Here is a 19782-nt window from a genome sequence, read left to right as displayed (position 1 = left end):
CCTGTGATTCGACATCGGGTGCAGTTCGCTGATTGGCCGCTGTTTCTCTACGCGCCCTGCTGGGTCCCGTGACACCGCCAAGGCAATGATGACATAACATGATTGGCCAGCCAGGTGATGAGTGCTGCAGGTGAAGAAAGCCACTGGACCAATCATGAGCCGCAGCACCAGGATGCTCAACGAGTGATTTCGCAGGCGCAGAACGTCGCGGTCTGACGATCGTGAATCAGAGCTCGCGCGAGTTGTGAGGGCAATGGCAGGCTGCTCTGCTGGTGCGACAATTGGACAGCAAACACCTGTGCGCCGGTCTGCACCGGTGGCTTCGTGATGCTCGTTGGGTACGCACTGCGCGCACCGCCTCGTACTATGGCAGCCCGTCGCCCTGAGCCCGGCGCTCACGAGCTAATGACCTGGCTGCGATGCTGGTGTCAGATCCTTGTCCCGTCAGAAGCGCCATCCTGCCCTTGGCAAGCGGTTTCATTGCTTGATGGCTGGAGATTTTGATCGACTCTTGCCGCTGCCTTCGTCGCCTGTCTGTCCTTGTCGACACCCTGCTGGAAATCTTAATTTGTGGGCTTTTCTCCCCGAAACTCCTTAAGCGACTCGCGATATCTTCATAAGGGCATTGCTGTCCTTGTCTGTGTATCAGAGCCGGCTTGGTCGCTGTATCACTTCCTCCCGCCGATCTTCATCACTTCTTCCCCTCCGCACCCCTCCGCCATCCCGGCTATCTCGTCCCATCTCCTGCATTTGTGTCGCCTTTCCTTGCATGTTGGGATTTTAGGGGTCTCCTTTTTGATTTTGGTTTTTGTTTTTTTGGCTTAAATTTCCGTCTGAGTATTATCTCCGCCCCGACCTCCGCATACCGCTGTTCCGTTGCTGATTAGAACAAGTCTCCAGCACCGCACACTGATCCTTCCTCGACCGATACCGACTTTCCCTCGATGCGATTTCTCGTCAAGTGGTGATGCTCCAGACAATCCTTTCTCCGCTCCCCCGCCCTCTCTCAGTCCCAACGTCCAGAACCTTTGAACCGTGTTACTAGGCCGAGCGGAGGTTGATACAAGCTTAAGGGCTCACTGCCTGATCGAGGCCTGCGCAGAAAATGGTGGAAGTCATCTGGGATCGAGATCCCATTGCGGACATTCGAGCATCCAAAATTGCGGCTGCGTCGTCCGTGCCGAGTCAATCCCAATCGCTCCCAGCTCCGCCGCGGTTCGAAGCTTGTGCGTCGACCGCATCGTTATTTCTCTACGCACAGGGATCCGCGATTCTATGTCTCCACCATGACACTTTAGCCCTGGAACGTCGGTTTGAGAGCCACAAGGATAATGTCCAGTTCATCTCTGTGGATAATGTTAGTGAGCGCGGCTCAGGGAGGCTGGTGGTTAGCTACGATGCGAGTAAGACGGCAGTGATTTGGGACCTGTTCACGGGAAGCGTCATTGCACGGTTTGCGTCGTTTGAGCCGTTGAAGACTGCGTCGTGGATGAAGAATGGCAACGTAGCTTTTGGTATGTCGCCCGATTCAGGAAGTTTATATTCCCGTGCTTACATGTGCTACTACACAGGAAACGAAAAAGGTGAAGTGATCTTGTTTGAACCTACCACTTCAGACAATGTCTCCTGCCGTACCATCTTCGACCCGATCACCGTGTTAGCGCCAGCGGCTGATTGTCGGACTTATGCCATTGGGTGCGTCACCTGTCAGATGTCCGGTTGCGCGACGAATCTAATATAATTCAGGTACCAAAATGGGTCGATATTGATTGCGACGCTGTTGCCGACGTTTAACATCCTGCATACTATGACAACCTCTCGGGGGCCGTCACCGATAGTCTCAATAGCATGGCACGCATCGTCGTCGAAACAAAAGTCCGATATGCTGGCGACTATGTCTGCCAATGGAGACCTCAGAGTGTGGAGTGTTGCAAAGCCTCCGGGGAAGGAGACCCCGCGAGTTATCCGAGTATTGAAGAGGTCCGATGTTTCCTCACCGTCAGACCCTAAGTGGATGGCCTGGTCAAAGAATGGGAAAATTATACAGTATTTGGATGGGTGAGCCAAACATATTTCGTATCGTTATACGATGACTAACTTAAGACAGTGAAACATGGGCCTGGGACGTGAAAACAAAGCATATCAGTTACGAGCCGATTCCAACTATCGACAACCCCCTTGGTATCGCCAACTATGGACCTACCGCAACCCTCTTCACGCTCGGACCTCATTTCACTGTCCAGCAATATGACTTGGAAAACCCAGCAATGGTGGCCAATGTACAGCACGCCCCGACAAACTCCATGACTTCAGCATTGGACCAGATGAGAGCTCGGACAAAATCTCCGCCGGCCCTGCAGGGTCCGCCGGAAATGCGGGAATCGGGCAGCCCATACTCATCCAGACGTCGCACACCCTTTGATTCCAATGGCATCGACGCTGTAAGGCAGCAGCGCGAACAGCGAAGTAGCCCTGGTTCATCTCGTGGGCGCGCCGCATCCGTTAGCTCCAAAGCTTCCTCGGACAAATACAAGCCTTCGTTTTCACCACCGGCCAGGTCAGCGCACACTGCAACCTCCTTCTCCTTAACATCGGCCGGCGGAGGCAGAGAGACTCCCCAGCCATCTTACACGTACGCTTCATCGATTTCGATGTCATCAGCCAAGAGCTCTCGCGCTGGATCACGCCTGAGGAATGAGGTTCAATTCAGCCCGGCGGACAAAAATGTCGACTTGTTCCCGTTTACGCGTGCACGATTGAATGATGTCCCCTATCGGACGCAACAGCCGCTTAATGAATCTCGCATGATGCCTGATGAATTGCGCCGACAGATGCTGAGCATGGTCTTTGGATGGGATGGTGACATTGAGGGACTGATCAAGGACGAGTGTATGTTTTATTACTACTTCTGAAGAGCCAGACTAACTTCCACAGTATACCGCCACCCTCCAGGCAGCCCAGCAGCAATCCTCTTAGGACAGTGGATTGACGAATCGGATAGTGACCATATGGTTTCAATGCTCAGTGCTGGCCCGGCGTCTGTTGGTGACTGGATGTTACTAGCTCTGAGCCAGATGAACGGCCAATCCCAGGCAAACAAAGTCGGTCAAGCCTTCGTGCAGAAATTGCTTGAGCTTGGCGACGTCCATACCGCGGCCACGGTGTTGGTCGGGCTTGGGGATAGGAATGATGCTATCGAAGTTTACGTGTCGCAGCATTACTACATGGAGGCAATTTTGATGACTTGTCTCGTGATGCCAACCGACTGGCAGCGCCAGTCATACCTTGTTCGACGATGGGGAGAGCACGTTGTCGCGCACTCACAGCAACAACTGGCTATTCGCTGCTTTATGTGTACGGGCGTGGAGCCTGCGGATCCATGGGCCTCCCCGGCCGCCCATCAAGCCAACTTTGGAGAAATCATGCCTGGAATGTCGGCCCTTACCTCACCGGAGCCGAGCCCTGCTGGCTTTCTACACCCCAATTCCTCTTCCACAGGTAACAGGCAGCCGCTGGGAGCGCCATCGCTGAAGTTGATCACCAAGTTTGACGGACAATCAAACAGCCACTCACGCTTCCCTGGCCTTGTGTCTGATGACAGGACCCCGACAAATGCGCCGGGCATTACGCCGATCGCGGACGTTGCGGCCATCTCACCTAGTAGCTTTGGGTCGTCCAAGTTGAACAATATCCAGAGTCTCAACAACGCGATGAATTCCAGGACTGGGACACCAGGGTTCCCCAAACAGCGTCTGCCGTCCATCGGAGAGACACCCGTGGATGTACACCCGCCTACATTCCTCTTCAACGAGCCCAAGAAACTGGTCGATTATAGCTCCACGTCTGAGAACGAGGACACCAGCCAAAGTCAACCGCAAGATTCAGAGGAGGAGGGCCTTGGCCTACTGACCTCTGCGCGATACGACCCAGAAGATAGCCAAAAGCCGACTCCCAAAACAGCGGTCCAGGCGTCTGCAGACAAATGGGCGGCTATTAAAGGCCTGCCATCTCCAACCCCCGGTGTATTTGAGGCTCTGAGAGAGCGATCGGATAGTCGTCTGAGTGGCAGAGACCGCAAACCTGACAGTCTCCAGCTTCATTTAACGTCTGAGGATTCTTCTCACGACGAAGGTCAGAACACCGGTGGCTCCTTCGCAGCAAGCTTCAGAAGCGGGCTTTCCACAGGCAATAGCTTGAGCACGGCTAAAAGCCCTAGTGTCAGCGGGCGGAGTATCGACCAGTACATCCATAGCTTGGATGAGGCAAGTTACCACTCGCGAAAGCATTCCGGGCACCGCCGTCCGAGGCGGAATACGGATGATTCCATCGATATAACCACGCGCAAGTCGAAGTCAAGAACGGCGTCTCAAGATACGGCCCGTGGAAGGAATGAGAAGCGTCATATACCACCTGCAAAACGCTCGCCTTCGTCTCCAGTTCCTATGTCACCGGAGGAGGTGGCACAATACAGTACCCAAGCGAGATCGAAGGGTCGTAGTACAAGTCGAGTGCGCAAGCCACGGTCCAGGAACTCCTCTGAACGGCGTCACAATCGCTCTATCAGCCGAAACACTGCTAGCCGGCTTGATACGACTGAATCTAACCGTGGCCGCAGCAGTGACAGGCAAGGCCTGCGCAATACTTCCCCACCATCCCCGGTTCCCATGACTAACCCGGAGGACGCCCTCAAATTCGTGGCAGGCGATAGGGAAAGGAGAAGCCGTCAGCGAAGCCGTAGCCGTCGCCCGTCTGCGTCGAGACGTGAGGGGTCTACTGATGACCGACGTACTCGACAGGGTTCGAGGAATCGCGGGGAGTCTGCTTCGAGGCAGGCAGGAGATTATGAGACGAACCAGACGAATGAATCTGTTACTTCTGTGAACCCGCAGGAAGCTGAGATCAAGCCCGATTCGGATGTTGCCAATATACCAGCTCCGATTTTGTCCCCAGCTGAAATACGAAGGAAAGAACTTGCTGCTGCTGAGCTCGAGGCACGGCGTCTCTCGCTCGCGCGTAACCCTTCTGCACCGAACATCCCCTTCCCTGGAGAAATACATCATTACCGGGGTATGGCAAGCCCCCCTCTTCTTTCTAGCCAATCGTTCACACCTCGAACGCCTGGACGGACTACGATCCCTCCCAGCAAGACATCGCCAGATTATCAAAGTAGCTCCGACTCAAACTCCTCGAGATCTGACGCGCCTCTAGGGCTCCCTGCGACACCTCGTGCAATGCGTCACCCGAAGTATAGCGGCTCTTCCGACACAGAACTAGTGCCTCCCCCGCCGCCGCCGCCTCCACCACCCCCTCCGTCGGCCCCTCTACAGAACGATTCAGCACCGCTCCTACTGAGCAGTGCAAGGTATGAAGGGGAATCCGAGCCAATCCCTCGCTCAATGTCAGTCCCGGCTATGGACATGCAACCTCCGACTCGTCGACCGGACATGCCACTGCATCCCCACTTCAACCCCAATCTCCCTCGAAGCCGCTCCTCAGACCGGCGCCAGCGTCACGACAGTTCCCGTGAAGTTTCCCCTATAGCCCCCAGTGGGAACTATAATTTCGGCTCCTCCCCCGTCACTGTGAGCATCGAAGAAGCAATGGAAAAGGCCATGCCGCCTATCCTCCCGGAATTGCAACACCTCAACATGAACACTCCGCCACCGCCGCCACCCCTTCCAGCAGTCTCAATGGCCCCAGGATCCCACCGCGAATCCTCAGGAACGATCGATATTGCCATCGACAACGAGAATCTCGGCCGCCTGCTGCCGCGCGCTATGACTGCCGGACCGGCTCTCAGCACGAACGCTACCACCGAATCTAGACCGCCGATGGGCCGCCGCATGTCGCTTGAGCATCGCAGAAACCGCAGCGTGAACGAGTCATTCTCGTCGAAGATTCGCAACTTGGCTAGGCGGAGTAGTCGGGGCTCGGATGCATGGGGATCGTCATCGTCTGGCCCTGGCGGACTTTCTATCTCTGGACCGACGCTCGAGGGGCATTATTCGTATGATGGTGCTCCGGGTGATGCTGAGGGCCGTATCTAGTTCAGTTCCTATATCTTTAGCTCATTTTCGTTTGCGACTTGCTTTTTCCTATTGATTTTCAGGATTTACGACTCACGAATTTCTTTTGTTGTATTTCTGGTATTTTTTCTAGCATATTTCGCTTTGTCATATCCTGCAATTTGTTATTTTTTTTGTTATTGATTCACGCAGCATTTATTTTCTATACCCCTCTCAGACCCAGTATGACTGCCTGCAGACAGGCAAGAAGACAGACAGACCGGCTTTACGGTACCACATGAGTTATTTGTTTAGTTCGGTTTCATTTTTATGTTTTTATTTTATTTTACATTTTTTCCCCTTTTTCCTTTGTAAACAGATTAGCGTATATCTCTACTTATATCTTATATCGCCTGCGAAGGCACAAAAGTCATATCAATCAAGTGTAACTAGTTATCTCCTTCACGGCCTATTGGTATTGTGCAACATAACAAAATGATGTATCAAAGTAGATGAGACAAAAGAACAGCCCTAGACTTCCGAGTCTTTCAGATTGGGAGTGGGTCATCGGGTAGTCAGTCTGTCTTGCGGAGACCAGTTTATGTGATATGGCGATGTTCTGGAAGTTGCAGCTAGGGCATGAGGGGCTGTCAAGAACAGCCAAATTCAACCACAAGTCGTATTATAGAGACATAATGGCTTCATCAAGTCTATTACCTACTCCACTATGGCTGTTAAATGGTGTTAATTCAATATAAATGGTTCTTTCTCAATGCAGTCGTTAACTTGAAGGCCGGATTGGGAAGGTGGTAACTGATGACGTCATCATACAGATATGCATCTGCAGCGGTTCCTGCATACTCGACATTCTCTATCATACAACCAAACCCAATCAATCAAACCAATAATCTAACAGAAGAACAGAAGACAAACTCTCGTCCCTTCTGTAAACCACCGCGATGCCGTGATGAGAAAGTGGGGGCTGAGTTCCACTTCGCCGGTCTTGGTATAGCACAATCTGAATCTCAGGAGTCACTCCGACCACCGCTGCTGTCACTCTTCTCTGCAGTATCAATATGCACGGTGGCCTGTCTTCTCTTCCTCCGGAAATAATTCTCCACGTCGCAAATTGTCTGGACTATGAGTACGAAATCAATGCCCTCTCCCGCGTGAATCGCCAGTTCCGTCAGCTGTTGAATGCCGAGCTGTACAAAGCTAACGTCCGCAACGGCCGAGGATATGGAGACGCGCTTCTCTGGGTAGCTGTCCACGGTGTAGAGTCGACACTGGCAGAGGTTCTCGCGGCTGGTTCGCGGCTGGACTCGGTGCTGCTGCCGGTCGCTGCGGCATATGGACAGAGCAGGATTGTTAAACGCCTGTGCGAACATCGGCACTGCAAGGAGGTTGATCTTGATCGGCATACCAGTCTGGGAGAGCAGGTTGCGGTGTCTGTTAATGTTGACCTTAAACTAAATGGGACGCCTCTGACGCTCGCGGCCCAGTACGGACATGAATCTGTGGTCCGGCTGCTGTTAGACTACGGCGCAGATATAGAGTCGGAAGGCGTCGAGGGTCGGACGGCACTATCGCTTGCTGCAGAGTTGGGATATCTCACTATTGTCAAAGCTTTGGTGAGGCATGGGGCGAACATTGAGACCGTTGATATCACCCAAGCCACGCCGCTTCATCTGGCTTCCCGAGCCGGGAATACCGAGATCGTCAGGTTTTTGCTTGAGAATCACGCAGATGTGTATCACCAGGATGAGCGTCGCTATTCTGCTCTCGCAGTCGCTGCAGCGGGTGGGCATACAGAGACAGTTAAATGCCTGCTCGGCTATGGGGCGCGGAATAGCATGCAAATGCTGACGGCGTGTGCGAGATATCAGCGGGTGGAAGTATTGAAGCTGCTTGTGCGACATTTCGACTATCCCCGTTCTGCTCAGAATCAGGCAGAGCTGACTACAGTTGCCAGTGCTGCTGCTGCCTGTGGACTGAGTGACCTCCTGAACGAAGTGATGGCGCAAGGCTGGGAAGTGATTTCCGTCCCTATTCGTGGTTATTTCGAATATGACGAGGGTGGCGATGAATACTGGACACCTTTAGCGTATGCGGCTTCCTTTGGGCACTTGGATATCGTGCATATGCTTCTCTCCCACGGGGCCAACGTCAATGGGATGCGATATCGCGCCTACGAACTTAGTAATAGCCCAGTGAGCCCCCTTTCACGCGCAGTACGGGGAGGATGGGCGGACATTGTCACTGTACTGCTGGACCGTGGTGCCATCATTCCTTTCGCAGATTCTGATGGAGGGAGGGACGGGGTACTATATCACGCCGCCCCATACGGCCTTATCTTGAAGGATTTACTGGATCGTGGAGCAATGGAATGTACTCCCCGCCACTTTGATCAGGAGCTCCTGGCGGCTGAGGCGGTACGAGGAGGCAATGAAAACGCAGTACAAATACTAATTGATAAGCGAGAGTATATTTGGAGAGATGGTTTCATACTGGAAGATTTCCGCAGGTCCTCAGAGATACTTGCAGAAGCCGACGGGCCTGTACTCGATGTTTTGGTGCAGGCGGACTGCCTCCCTAAAGCTGGAGGGAGAGCTGAGATTGCTACCGCATGCTCTTCCGTTAGTGCTGGAAACATAACCGTATTGAAACATCTCATTTCACGCGGACTAGACATTTCCCCCCGGTGTCCCGATTTGTGGTTCGAACTTTTACACAAAGTTGTCACCATCACCGACATGGAGGTGGCGAAGACCAGCCTGGATTTCCTACTTGGGGAGGGCTTGGATATCAACACACTCGATAATGACGGCCAGACTATATTGCTGTCGATCCTGCACAAGCAAACCACGCTGTTTACAGATGACAGCATTGAAGTGTTGGTAAGCCGCGGCGCGAGCCCATGCTTTCAAGATGCGCAGGGGAACTGTCCCCTAGTCGCTGCTGTACAATATGAGGACACCTGGAGCGGTACAATTATGCCTTTACTGCGCGGGATAGATGCCCAGAAGATTGCGTTCGAAGTGTTCGAACCTCAACTCCTGAGGGCCATATCTGCTGCCGAAGAGCATGGCCATCGGGATGGCGTACTCCGAACCCTACGGCGGTTTTACTGGCGGAAGAGATATCCAGTGGACACCTCATTCGACTAATTATGTAATGGAACAGGTTTCGCCGTTGTATTTGTTAAGATATCCCATTGAAGACTATTTGCCATTTGACTACTGTAACTAGCCCAGACATCACAAGCCTCCTTAATATCTATCGAAAGTCAGACACACCACGTCAAGCACAGCAATCTACTTCGACTCCTCAGCAAGCAACAGATCCAGCGACTGATGAGTAGTCAACAAAGTCCTCCCACTATCCGCAGTAGAATAATTCGTCCCCGTAGGCCCATCCGGATTAACCCTAACAACAAAATGCTTCGGCTCGTCATCAACAAGCAACCTCAACAAATCCGGCCGCGAATAATGTCCCACGGGATCCGTCAAATTCTTGGCATAATCAATTTGATCCAGGTCAATATCACAATAAACAAGCCCATCGAAATGCGGATCCATCGCTTCAGTTAGCTGTCTCCCATCAGGCCCAAAAACAGACGCGGACCCCCCGCCCCGGCCTAGCATGAAACTGCCCTTCGATGCCCCCGCCTAGCCCTCGCTGTTTAGCTTTGCCCCTGCGGCGGAGAGGGGCTGGTTTGTGCAGAGAACGAAGACCCCGCCTTCGAGGGCGTAGGTCCGGCTGGCGGTTACTTCGTTGGCTTCGCGGGAGACGGAGTAGGGTTCGGGCCCGCCGGTGTATTCGCCGTTGAAGGGCCAGGCGGCTATGTGCACATGTTTGCCTTGGGAGTAGGTGTGATACTTTAGAAGTGGTTGGAGGGGTTAACAATTTTGAAATCTCTTCCAGGCCGCTGGAATGGTGCAGCTCCAATCTCAGATTATAACCTCGAAACCCTGGAAGAAAGACCCCAAGGTAATGAAAAGGACGAATTCCTACGTTTCCTCAGACAAATGTTGTGCTGGCTACCAGAAAAAAAGGGCCACTGCAAAAGAACTTCTATTTGATCCGTGGTTAATGCATGGTTGGTCTCTTCAAGAGACCCAATTACGGTAGCACGCACATATGCTTTTCAACATCCTAGTTGGACTTGGAACATCATCAATATAAAGGATATTGCGAATAATGCTACCAACAACCTCAACACGAATCCTGCACGCTTAGATACTCAATAACCGAGCTCATAACCCTCGACGCCTCCCGATGACAATACGACAATCCCTCCTCCCTTGCCCAAAGCCCACTACAGGACACCAGCGTCTCCATAATTGTATCCCTAGCCTGCTGCTGACAGAAACATCCATTCGAAGCCGAAGCCGAGGGTTCAAGCGGCGAGTTCGCCTTGACGAGATGGTGGCAAAGTGTCATGGCTGCCGTAAAGAAATCTTCTCTGAATAGTCCTGCAAACCATGCCATTAGATGTGCGGGTTTGCAGTATTTGCTGTTGCTGGCTGTGTCCTCGCATAGATCGCGTTGGACCGCTAGGAGGCCCAGGCAGCTATCTAGCGTGGACCAGTATGAGACGGGATATCTGGTCGAGGCGCGTGGCTCCTGTGCGAAACATGTATGGAGGGCCAGGAGAAGGCGTCTGTAGAAGACGTTTAGGAGGATCCGAGCTGGGTAGTTCTTTGATGTGCAGTCAAGGGCCAGGTTGGGATCTTTGAGCAGCTGTCTGAGCTGGAGATCGTATTCGAGGACTTTATCGTGCTCGAGTTGGTTTGCGTTGAGGCTGAGTGTGGATAGTACTTGTGCCATTAGTGGTATTGAGCTGTAGAAGCTTGATATGGAATCGTTGCTCGCTGGTTCAATTTTAGGAAGGTCTGTCAATTGGAGGAGCAGGGGCATTCCTGATACTAGAGACTGGCGCATCTCGAGCAGGATAATCGAGACCCATAGCTCTTTGCGGTGTTCGATTTCCAGCTCTGATAATGTATTGTTACCAGGGCTTTCCGTGTGTATACCAAGCATCATTGCAAGACGGACAATCAGTCCAGTAAGTGGCCAGCAGGCACCGGTCTGGTGGCACGACATGCGGTCGAGCTGCTTGAATATGACCATCAAATACAGGGTCTGGATGTTGCATTTGTCGGGGCAATACATCAAGGGCGTCATCTTAAGACACGCTTCAGATGCATCTAATAGCTGTACGTCCAGTCCAGGGTAGGAGCCTTTATTGGCAGCGTTATAGGCGTGGCATCCCAGAGAGAGTATAGCAAAGAGCATTGCGAGCCAGCTGTCACTCACGACGTAGGGGTCCTCCCAGAATCCTGTAATTTCCGAGGTGAAAGAAGGCAGATGGAGAACTGAATAAGCCTGTTCGATAGTATCAAGATAGATGCGAATAAACACTTCGACAGTCGCACGCTCAGGGAGAATCGACAGCAGTGATTTCCGTGATATCTTCGAGCGTCCCGGTCTCTCCGAGAAGGGAAAATTCGTCACTCGATCAACACCGGCTAGTGTCATTTCTTCATCAGCAGACATGGTTGGATGTACAGAGTGAGGCATCGTCAACTCGCGGATCTGGGGATGTCAGCAGCGTGCTAGACAGAGACAGTACGGGTTACTGTACATCTTCAACTAACAGTGCCCAATGGGACCGGGTCAGGAACCGCGAGTGCCATGGGGATTGGCCGGAATTGCTGGACCCTTCTGGGGACTGTCTACTGGTCTTGCTGTGGTGGCTGTAATCGCATTCATCCTGCTTTCCAGTTCGTGAACAGCGCCCGCAGGGGTACTCGCGATCACATCTGACTTTAAGACGGCGACAGCGGGCACAGGATACTGGGTATCTGTGTCTGGTGCGAGTCCTGATGCGGTTGTCACACTCTCGCTGGCAGTTTGTCGGTAATACTTCGTACTAGACGATATCAGATGGAATACGAGGTAGCTAAGAAGCAGGAAACTGACCTGGACTGTCGGCGCACGGCACTCGACACTCCCATTTAGTGCACATTCCTGAATCGGACCGTCAACGGTATCCGGTTGACGCTGATAGACGCACTGGCGACCGAGATTGCTACACCGCGAGCATCGGGGCTTCTGCCGGTCACAGCCCTGCTTGTGCACGCGGCAGGCCTGACACGCCAGGATTTTCCTTTCACGGGGGGTTTGGAACATAGTCACATTAATGAAACAGAAATAGTCTACAACATTTTCTCTTTTCCGTGGTCGGGGTCGGACTTGTATACGTGAGGTCGGCCGAAGGGTCGGGGTGGCGCACAATATCGGGTCTGTTAAGTCCGTCCTCGTATTCAGCACCAATCGCCTCCCTGTTTTCAGAAATTGTGGACTCGTAGATCGCAATAGCCAAGAATCTATACTGCCTTCCTACAAGAATTGTCACGGAATGTATGTGTCGGACATCGGGTGAGGGCTGTAGTGAATATATGCCCAGGGCGGGTATAAGTAGGGGCCAACTCTGCAGTCTAGCTCTCACAATCTATTAACAGTACTCTTTCCAGTTTGCTTTCATATAAATAGGGTGTATATGCTACCATGGCAACAGGCGCTATAGATCGGGCGAACCCCCTTGACCAGCCTGCCTCGAGGAAAGCTCTTGTTTCGGCAGAATATCAGAAGCAAACAGTCCCTGGTACCACTATTGCAAAGGCATTCTACGACGGAGAGGATCTAAGCGGCTTGGATCCAGGTGAGTTCTATGCTGTCCATCAGGGACCATATCTGACTATTCTAGACCTCATCACGCTGGATTCCGATGCAGGCGAAAACCCTCAAGTAAGACACCGGTCCAATATCCGTGAACCTCTCTGATCATGATAGAAATGGACAGTGAAACGCAAGTGGGCAACTACTGCCTTCACAGCAATATTCTGCTTTATCCCTCCCTTTGCCAGTGAGATTATCCCAACCATTTGATTCAACCACCTTGACATTTCCTAGGTACCATCTTTGCCCCGGCACTCCTGCTCGTCATGGATGACCTTGACATTTCCGATGCCACCGTTGGAGCCCTCCAGGTTTCCATATTCTTGTTTTCCTTTGCCATTGGGCCTCTCTTTCTTGCGCCGTTGGGAGAGCTTTACGGACGGACTATTATTGTTCATATTGGAAATTTCATCTTCGTTGGATTTTCGATTGGCAGTGGTTTTTCACAGACGGTTCGTATTTCTTCTATTTATTGCCTCGAATACTAATTTGCCTAGGTAGCTCAACTATCAGTGTGCCGTCTACTAGCCGGACTCGGTGGTTCTGCAGGCATGAGCATTTTCGGCGGAATCCTGGCTGATATCTGGGACATCAAAGGACGGGTGAAAGCCTCCGGTCTTATTACTACTGGAATGTTAGTTGTCTTGGCGTAACCATACTTTCTGCCTTTACTGAGTTAATAGAATCATCGGCCCTGTTCTCGGTCCTGTCTGTGGCGGCTGGATGTCTGAGCGAGCTTCATGGCGCTGGACTTGTTGGATTCCGGTGAGCATCCCCGAATATCGTTGTGTCCTCCACTAATACCAGTTGTCCAGGCTATGGCTGCAGCCGCTGCAGGAGCCGTAGCTTTGCTATGGATGCATGAATCCCACGCACCTACCGTCCTACAGCGAAAGGTCCGCAAGGCGCGTGTAGCTGAACCTGGCAGGAATTTCTATACAGTCTTTGACCTGGATCTCGGTCACGATCAGAGCAAAAGGCCTAGGGCTGGCCAAGTGCTATCCAAAGCTATTCGGCCTGGTGAGTGCATCAAGCGAATGTACTCTGGTTGTAGAAGTTCTCACGCTATGCAGTTCTGTATCTCGTCCTTGACCCCGTTCTTTGTCTCCTATCGATATATTATGCTTTTGTCTTTGGAGAGCTATACCTCCTAGTCACAACGGTATGGATACCCTAGTGTTCACAAAGCATAATGTTGATACTTGATTCAGTTCTCAGAAATCTTCTCCCTCGGCTACGGACACAGCGCTGGCATCGTCGGTGTCGACCTCCTGGCCCAGGGAATCGGGAACATTATCGGCCTATTTGCAACAATGAAACTACTAGATTATGTTTATCAGCGTCAGATGCGGTCTGAGAAGGGATATAATCCGGAGTCTAGGTATTCTCCTTTTACTTTCTTTACTATCGCACATAATACTAATATCCGGTTCTAGATTGGTATCTGCGTTTCCAGGAGCACTGGTCCTGGCTGCAGGACTGTTTATCTATGGCTTCACTGCGCTCCGTGTACACTTCATCGTGGTTGGTTGTCAAATGGTCCCGCCTCCAGTATCGTTCCGCTAACAGACTCGACTTACAGCCACTGCTCGGGTTGTTGATCTTCTCACTTGGTGCAATGAATATATTTGTAAGCCTTGAATACCTGAGTACAAGACTATCAGGTATGTTGACCATCTAGCTTGCCATCCAACTCTATATCGTCGACTGCTTCGAGTACGCCGCGTCCGCCATTGCTGCTGGTAGGTTATCCCATTTTGCAACTAAACAAATTCAAGGCCGTCTGACTGGATATAATAGTTGGTTTCCTACGCTTCATGTTTGCCGGTGGTAAGTATTCGAAAGTGAGATGCTAATAGCAGCTGTACTAACTGTGACACCAAGCATTCCCTCTCTTTGGCTCGAGACTCTTTGATGCACTGGGTGTTGACTGGGGAGTTGGGCTCCTCGCCTTTCTCTCTTTGGGACTTGGGGTGCCGTTCTTGCCTCTTGTAAGTTTCTAACCCTGGGTGGTGAAATGTGCTGATGATATATCTAGATCTACATATTCGGCCAGCGGCTGAGGCGGGTTGGGAAGGGGAATCTTGGAAAGGCTGGTGTTTTTTAGAACGGGCTTTTATGTATCTAAGGACGTTTAGAATATGGCGATGCTAAGATACTGGAGGTATAGTTGATTTGAGGCAAAGGAGTTGCAAGGTATTTCTGGAGGTGGCCTGGGCTATTATAGCAAACAGGCCCACTATAATAGTATGGTTCGGTGGCATATAATAGCATAACACGTAAAGGAAATTCTCCAGGTCATCTCTCTCGTTGTATTAACAAGATATCTTTCAAATGCGGCTGAATCTTAAAATAGCAATATGACTGCGTTGAATACGAGCTGCCCCTCCCCCTCACCAGATATTACATCACTCCAATTTACATCTGGCTTGATATTCCAACCTCATTCCTTGTCTCTTGTCTCGACAGAAGATCTAATGGCTTCCAAAACCCTAACCGCCGCCTGTCTCTGCAAGGCCGTGCACTACACCCTTACCCTCCCCACAGATCAGCTCCCACTAAAGGTGCATCTCTGCAGCTGCACCGTCTGCCGTCGCACCCATGGTGCACCCTGCTCGTTCCATGCCCCTCTACCATCTGGAATCGCACCTGAATTTATCGCGCCGTCCAGTATCGACAATCTGACTGCTTATGTGCATCCCAATGCACTTTCCGCCCGGTTCTTCTGTACCACCTGTGGCTGCCATATTGGAGATCGAGACCTTGATAACAAGGACTGGTTCATCTCAACTGCCCTCTTCGATGCGAATTCTAACGAGGGCTGGTACGAGATTCAGTCCCATGCGTTCACCCACTCTACCCGGGATGGAGGCATATCAAGTCTTCTTCCTATGGTAAATGGCAGAGATATCGAGATCTGGAATCCTGACCCAGAGTCAAAGGAGTCTCTTCCTACCGAATCTAACGAGCTCTTAGCAGAATGCCACTGCGGTGGTGTCTCGTTTACCATCTCCCGACCAAGAAAGGAATACATTAATTCCCCATCATCCAAAAAGTGGATCGATCCATCCGACACGAGCAAATGGCTTGCACTGGTAGACGTCTGCTCTGACTGTCGACTTGTGACTGGGTCGAATGTGATTATGTGGATGTTCGTCCCTACGGATCATATAACGCCACGTCCACCTGCGGATTTGCTATTTGGGTCGCTTAAAGCGTATGAGTCGAGTGAAGGGGTATGGAGGACGTTCTGTGGGACGTGCGGTACGACGGTGTTTTACTCCCACAAGACTCGGCCTGGGATTGTTGATGTTGCGACTGGGATTCTGCATGCCCCTGAGGGTGTTATGCTTAATAACTGGGCGGTTTGGAGGACGGCTAGAGTGGGGTTTGTTGAAGATGGATTGCAGTATGATTCTCGCTTCACGAGGGGGTTGGAGGAGGGGTTGAGGGAGTGGGGGGTTAGGATGCATGGTCAGAGTAGGGACTTTGCTGTCGGTGCTGAGACTCATGATGATGTTGATGATTGATATCTGTAGCACTCGTACAGTGTATGGATGGCCAAGTTAGGGCATGTATCTGTCGGCAGAAGTTTCTAGTTAATATTCTATTTAGTGACCTGGAAAGTATACAATTACTCGTACTTGCAATCCCCAAATACACTACCTAGACCTCGGGCTCTCTGTTCTCTGCCGTTCTTTGATTATAACTCTGATAGTGAACTGGCAAGCCTGGAGTTTGACGAGTTGCAACAAATGAGATCCGCGCGAGCGTCGATGACGACTTATATGGGACTGTTGTACTCGGGCACACGGGAACACGGACACAGTACTATAAGACCCATTGGGGCTGGATTGTGCTTCACGGCATGATGCTGATAGGCGGGGCGCTTTTCTTCTACGTGACGGTGTGGAATCAAGCCAGTTCTCTGTGGGAAATACCCACATGGAAGAACAGCTCTCTTGCAGTACTCAGCCAAGGGCCTGAGGCAGAAGCGGTTCTGAATGATACAGATTTGGTGGCGGAAATGGAGAGGCGAGCACGAAGGGAACAGGTGAAGATAGCACGAGACTATGGGTCAACCGGTTTTCAGATGAAAAGATGATGATGGACATTGTAACCTTTTATTCTTCAGAGAATAGTGATTGCGACCTCGGTTGGCGGTTCTCAGCTCCTAGTGTATACCTGTACTATCAAATAACGCTGCACAATCTCCACCTAATAGCCTTTGCGGGTTAGCTCTTGCGAGCCATTGAGCAATAAGGTACTTTTGATAGGTATATGGATTTTAATAGGAGACAAGGGGCGCAGGCAAGCCACTGTCTGTGCGATTATGCGACAGCCTTTGGTTGAAACAGCCACCAACCTAGCGAGATGAGGCTGCGAATAAGCCAAAGCGAGCCTCAATTATTTCCCAGCAGGAAGTCCCCCGAATGCTTCTGTCGCTACGAACCTACTCTGCGTCCTGTCATCCAGTGTAACTTGACGATATGCGCGAAGAAGACCATGAACTAATACCATTAAACCACTCGCAAGGGGCGAGTCGCGATAAAGCCCGCCGGAGGCAAGGTCGACTCCGCAGGTGGTTTTCAGGGGCAAGGCTCACGCTGGCCCTCGCATCGGCTGCCTCCATTCTTGTTTTCGCGTTCAATCTGGGCTTTCTGCTATGGGTTGTCGCGCGAGATCGTCTCACGGAGGGCCGTGGGATGCTCTACGAGGGCGATTGCGATCGCGTGCGCCATCTGGGTACAGGACTGCATTTTCTGATCAATATCCTCAGTACCACGCTCCTGGGTGCAAGTAACTATGGCATGGTACGTAGAGGACTTCTGGGTGAGGCGGTTGCACTGACGGTGTAGCAGCAATGCCTCTGCGCGCCAACAAGAAAGGATATTGACCAGGCCCATGAAAAAGGTATCTGGCTTGATATCGGTGTTCCTAGTGTTCGCAATCTCTTTTACATCCCTGTTAAGCGCACAGTTCTGTGGATGTGCCTGGTGCTCTCGTCTCTTCCTCTCCACCTTGTGTAAGTATCAGGAACGACCTTTGGGTTGGAATGCTTTTAACTAAAGCTCCGGCTCTCTCGCTAGATACAACTCCACCATCTTCTCTACCACGGCAGCTTACTCGTATACGGTGTTCGCCGGTCCTGATTCCCTTGATATTCCGGCCCCAGAGGACATTGGGATGGGCTGGGCATATGCTGATGCTTTCGCCTGGCTTTATTCTTGCGCACAAAATAAAACCCTGATCCGACTTGACGCAGCTGACTGCATCACCGCTTATGCAACTACCTATCAGACAAAGCATGGTGGCCTGATACTCATCACCGAAGACGTTAATGCAACATCTGGCTACGAGAGGGTTGGGTTCCAGGATGTGTATGTGCCGTCTCAGCAGCCTCCGCCCGGAGGCGATCCATACAGGTGGATGTGCCCGGAAGATCCGACCAACTGGTGCAGCGCGTATCTACCCAACCTTTACTCCGAGGCAGAGCAGGATGCCTGGGTTGTACACGGGGATAGTCGGAACTACACCGTGACTTCCTGCCTCAGCGCGCCGCTACCAGAGCACTGCAAGCTGCAGTATTCCCTCCCGCTTACGATAACTGTTATTGCCGTCAACTTTATCAAAGCCGCCATATTATGCTATATGTCTGTTACAACGTCGGAATTACCTCTGCTTACGACCGGAGACGCCGTGGCCTCGTTCTTACGCCGGCCCGACGGACACAGCCTGGGCAAATGTTTGATGTCTGCAAGGAAGGTAAGAGCAGTACACGACGGGTACACTGCCTGTAACCTGCGTCATTGGCCGTTGGTTTATCAAGCACATCGAAAGAGGTGGTACTCTGCTGTATCCCACGGTAAACGGGTGGGCGTTGTGATACTGTGAGCAAATCCCCAGGCCTGTGGGCTGCAAATCCGTAAACGCTATAACTAACATCTTTCCGTTCCAGCTGGGCTATAGCCCTCGGCATATGTGGGTTTCTTCTAGCCCTGGGGCTGGGCTCAGATGGTCGCGGGGTCTGGGACGCCGAGTTTGGGGCCATCAACGCGCAAGCCCTAATCAAAGGCGCGGACTGGCCAACATCCATGATCAAAAACACCATCATAGCCAATATCCCACAGCTCGTGTTCTCGACGCTATACTTCATCCTAAATGGCGTTGTAACAACCATGGCACTCGCCGCAGAGTGGAGCCAATACGCCGTATCACGGAGAGGCCTCCGCGTGTCCTGGAATCCACAGTACGCACAGCGTAGTAGGTATTTCCTCTCGCTGCCATACCGCTACGCCATGCCCCTCATGGCCGCCTCTGCGGTCCTGCACTGGCTTATTTCGCAAAGCTTGTTCCTCGTGGGGATCGAAGCCTATGACGAAGGCTTTGCACGCAATCCAGACCGTGACCTTGCGACGTGTGGATATACCCCCGTTGCAATCGTCAGTAGCATGGCAGTCTGGACCTTCATGTTCGTCTGCTTGGTCGCCCTGAGCTGCATGAAATTTGCATCGGGCATGTATGTTGCCGATAGCTGCAGCCTGGCTATTGCCGCGGCTTGCCACCCTAAGTATAACCCGAATCTCGACGAATTTGACCACCGGCAGGACCTGAACCCACCCGAGGGAATGGAATTCATGCCGCTTAAATGGGGGGCGCTTCCCCTTGAAGGGGCCCTGCGGCATTGCACGTTCTCTGCTGATGAGGTCGAGGTGCCTGAGGATGGGCGTCAGTACCAATGAGTTCAGAACTGTCCTATCTCATCGCTCTCGACCATGAGACGAATTATGTACGGAGTATACCTATAGGAGATTACAATACAAATCAGCATCCAGTGGCTGTTTTCCAGCCTGTCCGCTAAATCCCACCTCGGTCCCGGGCTAGGTATAGATAGCCCTATCGCCTACCACTTTCATCAATTATACGAACTGCCCAGGCCAAGAAGTCTGATATTTACCAACCTAAAGAAGTGTACTTTTCTTACTGGAGACCCCACGCTATCTCCATTGCACGATCTGATGGATGACACACT

At 51.8% G+C, this 19782-nt stretch overlaps 6 protein-coding genes across 6 annotated transcripts; 4 read left to right on the top strand and 2 right to left on the bottom strand.

The window, feature by feature from the left end:
* Positions 1–1105: 1105 nt before the first annotated feature.
* ASPVEDRAFT_134178 (uncharacterized protein) lies at positions 1106–6047 on the top strand (the record flags this gene model as incomplete). The annotated part of the gene is made up of 5 exons (XM_040807098.1): positions 1106–1514; positions 1572–1695; positions 1747–2058; positions 2108–2889; positions 2935–6047. 5 exons carry the CDS (start codon positions 1106–1108, stop codon positions 6045–6047), a joined length of 4740 nt encoding a protein of 1579 aa, XP_040668924.1.
* Positions 6048–10212: 4165 nt separating this feature from the next.
* ASPVEDRAFT_72896 (fungal specific transcription factor domain-containing protein) lies at positions 10213–11704 on the bottom strand (the record flags this gene model as incomplete). Its single annotated transcript, XM_040816176.1, has 2 exons — positions 10213–11603; positions 11666–11704. The coding sequence occupies 2 exons, from the start codon at positions 11702–11704 to the stop codon at positions 10221–10223; spliced, it is 1422 nt and encodes a 473-aa protein (XP_040668923.1). The 3' UTR covers positions 10213–10220.
* ASPVEDRAFT_151709 (Zn(II)2Cys6 transcription factor domain-containing protein) lies at positions 11533–12205 on the bottom strand. The gene is made up of 2 exons (XM_040808272.1): positions 11653–12205; positions 11533–11603 (listed from the first exon to the last, which is right to left on the bottom strand). The coding sequence occupies exon 1, from the start codon at positions 12198–12200 to the stop codon at positions 11685–11687; it is 516 nt and encodes a 171-aa protein (XP_040668922.1). The 5' UTR covers positions 12201–12205; the 3' UTR covers positions 11533–11603; positions 11653–11684.
* Positions 12206–12578: 373 nt separating this feature from the next.
* Positions 12579–14856, top strand: ASPVEDRAFT_84613 (MFS transporter; the record flags this gene model as incomplete). Its single annotated transcript, XM_040817571.1, has 15 exons — positions 12579–12732; positions 12778–12818; positions 12864–12936; positions 12984–13201; positions 13247–13383; positions 13433–13514; positions 13565–13769; positions 13823–13911; positions 13961–14130; positions 14186–14273; positions 14332–14379; positions 14431–14491; positions 14550–14579; positions 14634–14740; positions 14788–14856. The coding sequence occupies 15 exons, from the start codon at positions 12579–12581 to the stop codon at positions 14854–14856; spliced, it is 1572 nt and encodes a 523-aa protein (XP_040668921.1).
* A 317-nt stretch (positions 14857–15173) lies between these two features.
* Positions 15174–16440, top strand: ASPVEDRAFT_194589 (GFA family protein). Its single transcript, XM_040809163.1, has one exon. It carries the CDS (start codon positions 15227–15229, stop codon positions 16277–16279), a length of 1053 nt encoding a protein of 350 aa, XP_040668920.1. The 5' UTR covers positions 15174–15226; the 3' UTR covers positions 16280–16440.
* Positions 16441–17239: 799 nt separating this feature from the next.
* On the top strand, positions 17240–19492 carry ASPVEDRAFT_84611 (uncharacterized protein; the record flags this gene model as incomplete). Its single annotated transcript, XM_040817570.1, has 4 exons — positions 17240–17563; positions 17612–17775; positions 17840–18640; positions 18709–19492. The coding sequence occupies 4 exons, from the start codon at positions 17240–17242 to the stop codon at positions 19490–19492; spliced, it is 2073 nt and encodes a 690-aa protein (XP_040668919.1).
* Between the last annotated feature and the right edge of the window lie 290 nt (positions 19493–19782).

The sequence above is a fragment of the Aspergillus versicolor genome, assembly GCF_001890125.1.
Source record: "Aspergillus versicolor CBS 583.65 unplaced genomic scaffold ASPVEscaffold_6, whole genome shotgun sequence".
NCBI classification, from domain to species: Eukaryota; Fungi; Ascomycota; class Eurotiomycetes; order Eurotiales; family Aspergillaceae; genus Aspergillus; species Aspergillus versicolor.
The sequence above is the reverse complement of the archived record's forward strand: the minus strand, read 5'-3'. Positions and strand labels throughout refer to the sequence as shown.

Coding starts and splice junctions, on each gene's coding strand:
- ASPVEDRAFT_151709 (XM_040808272.1), bottom strand. CDS start 12,200: ATGTTCCAAACCCCCCGTGAAAGGAAAATCCTGGCGTGTCAGGCCTGC.
- ASPVEDRAFT_194589 (XM_040809163.1), top strand. CDS start 15,227: ATGGCTTCCAAAACCCTAACCGCCGCCTGTCTCTGCAAGGCCGTGCAC.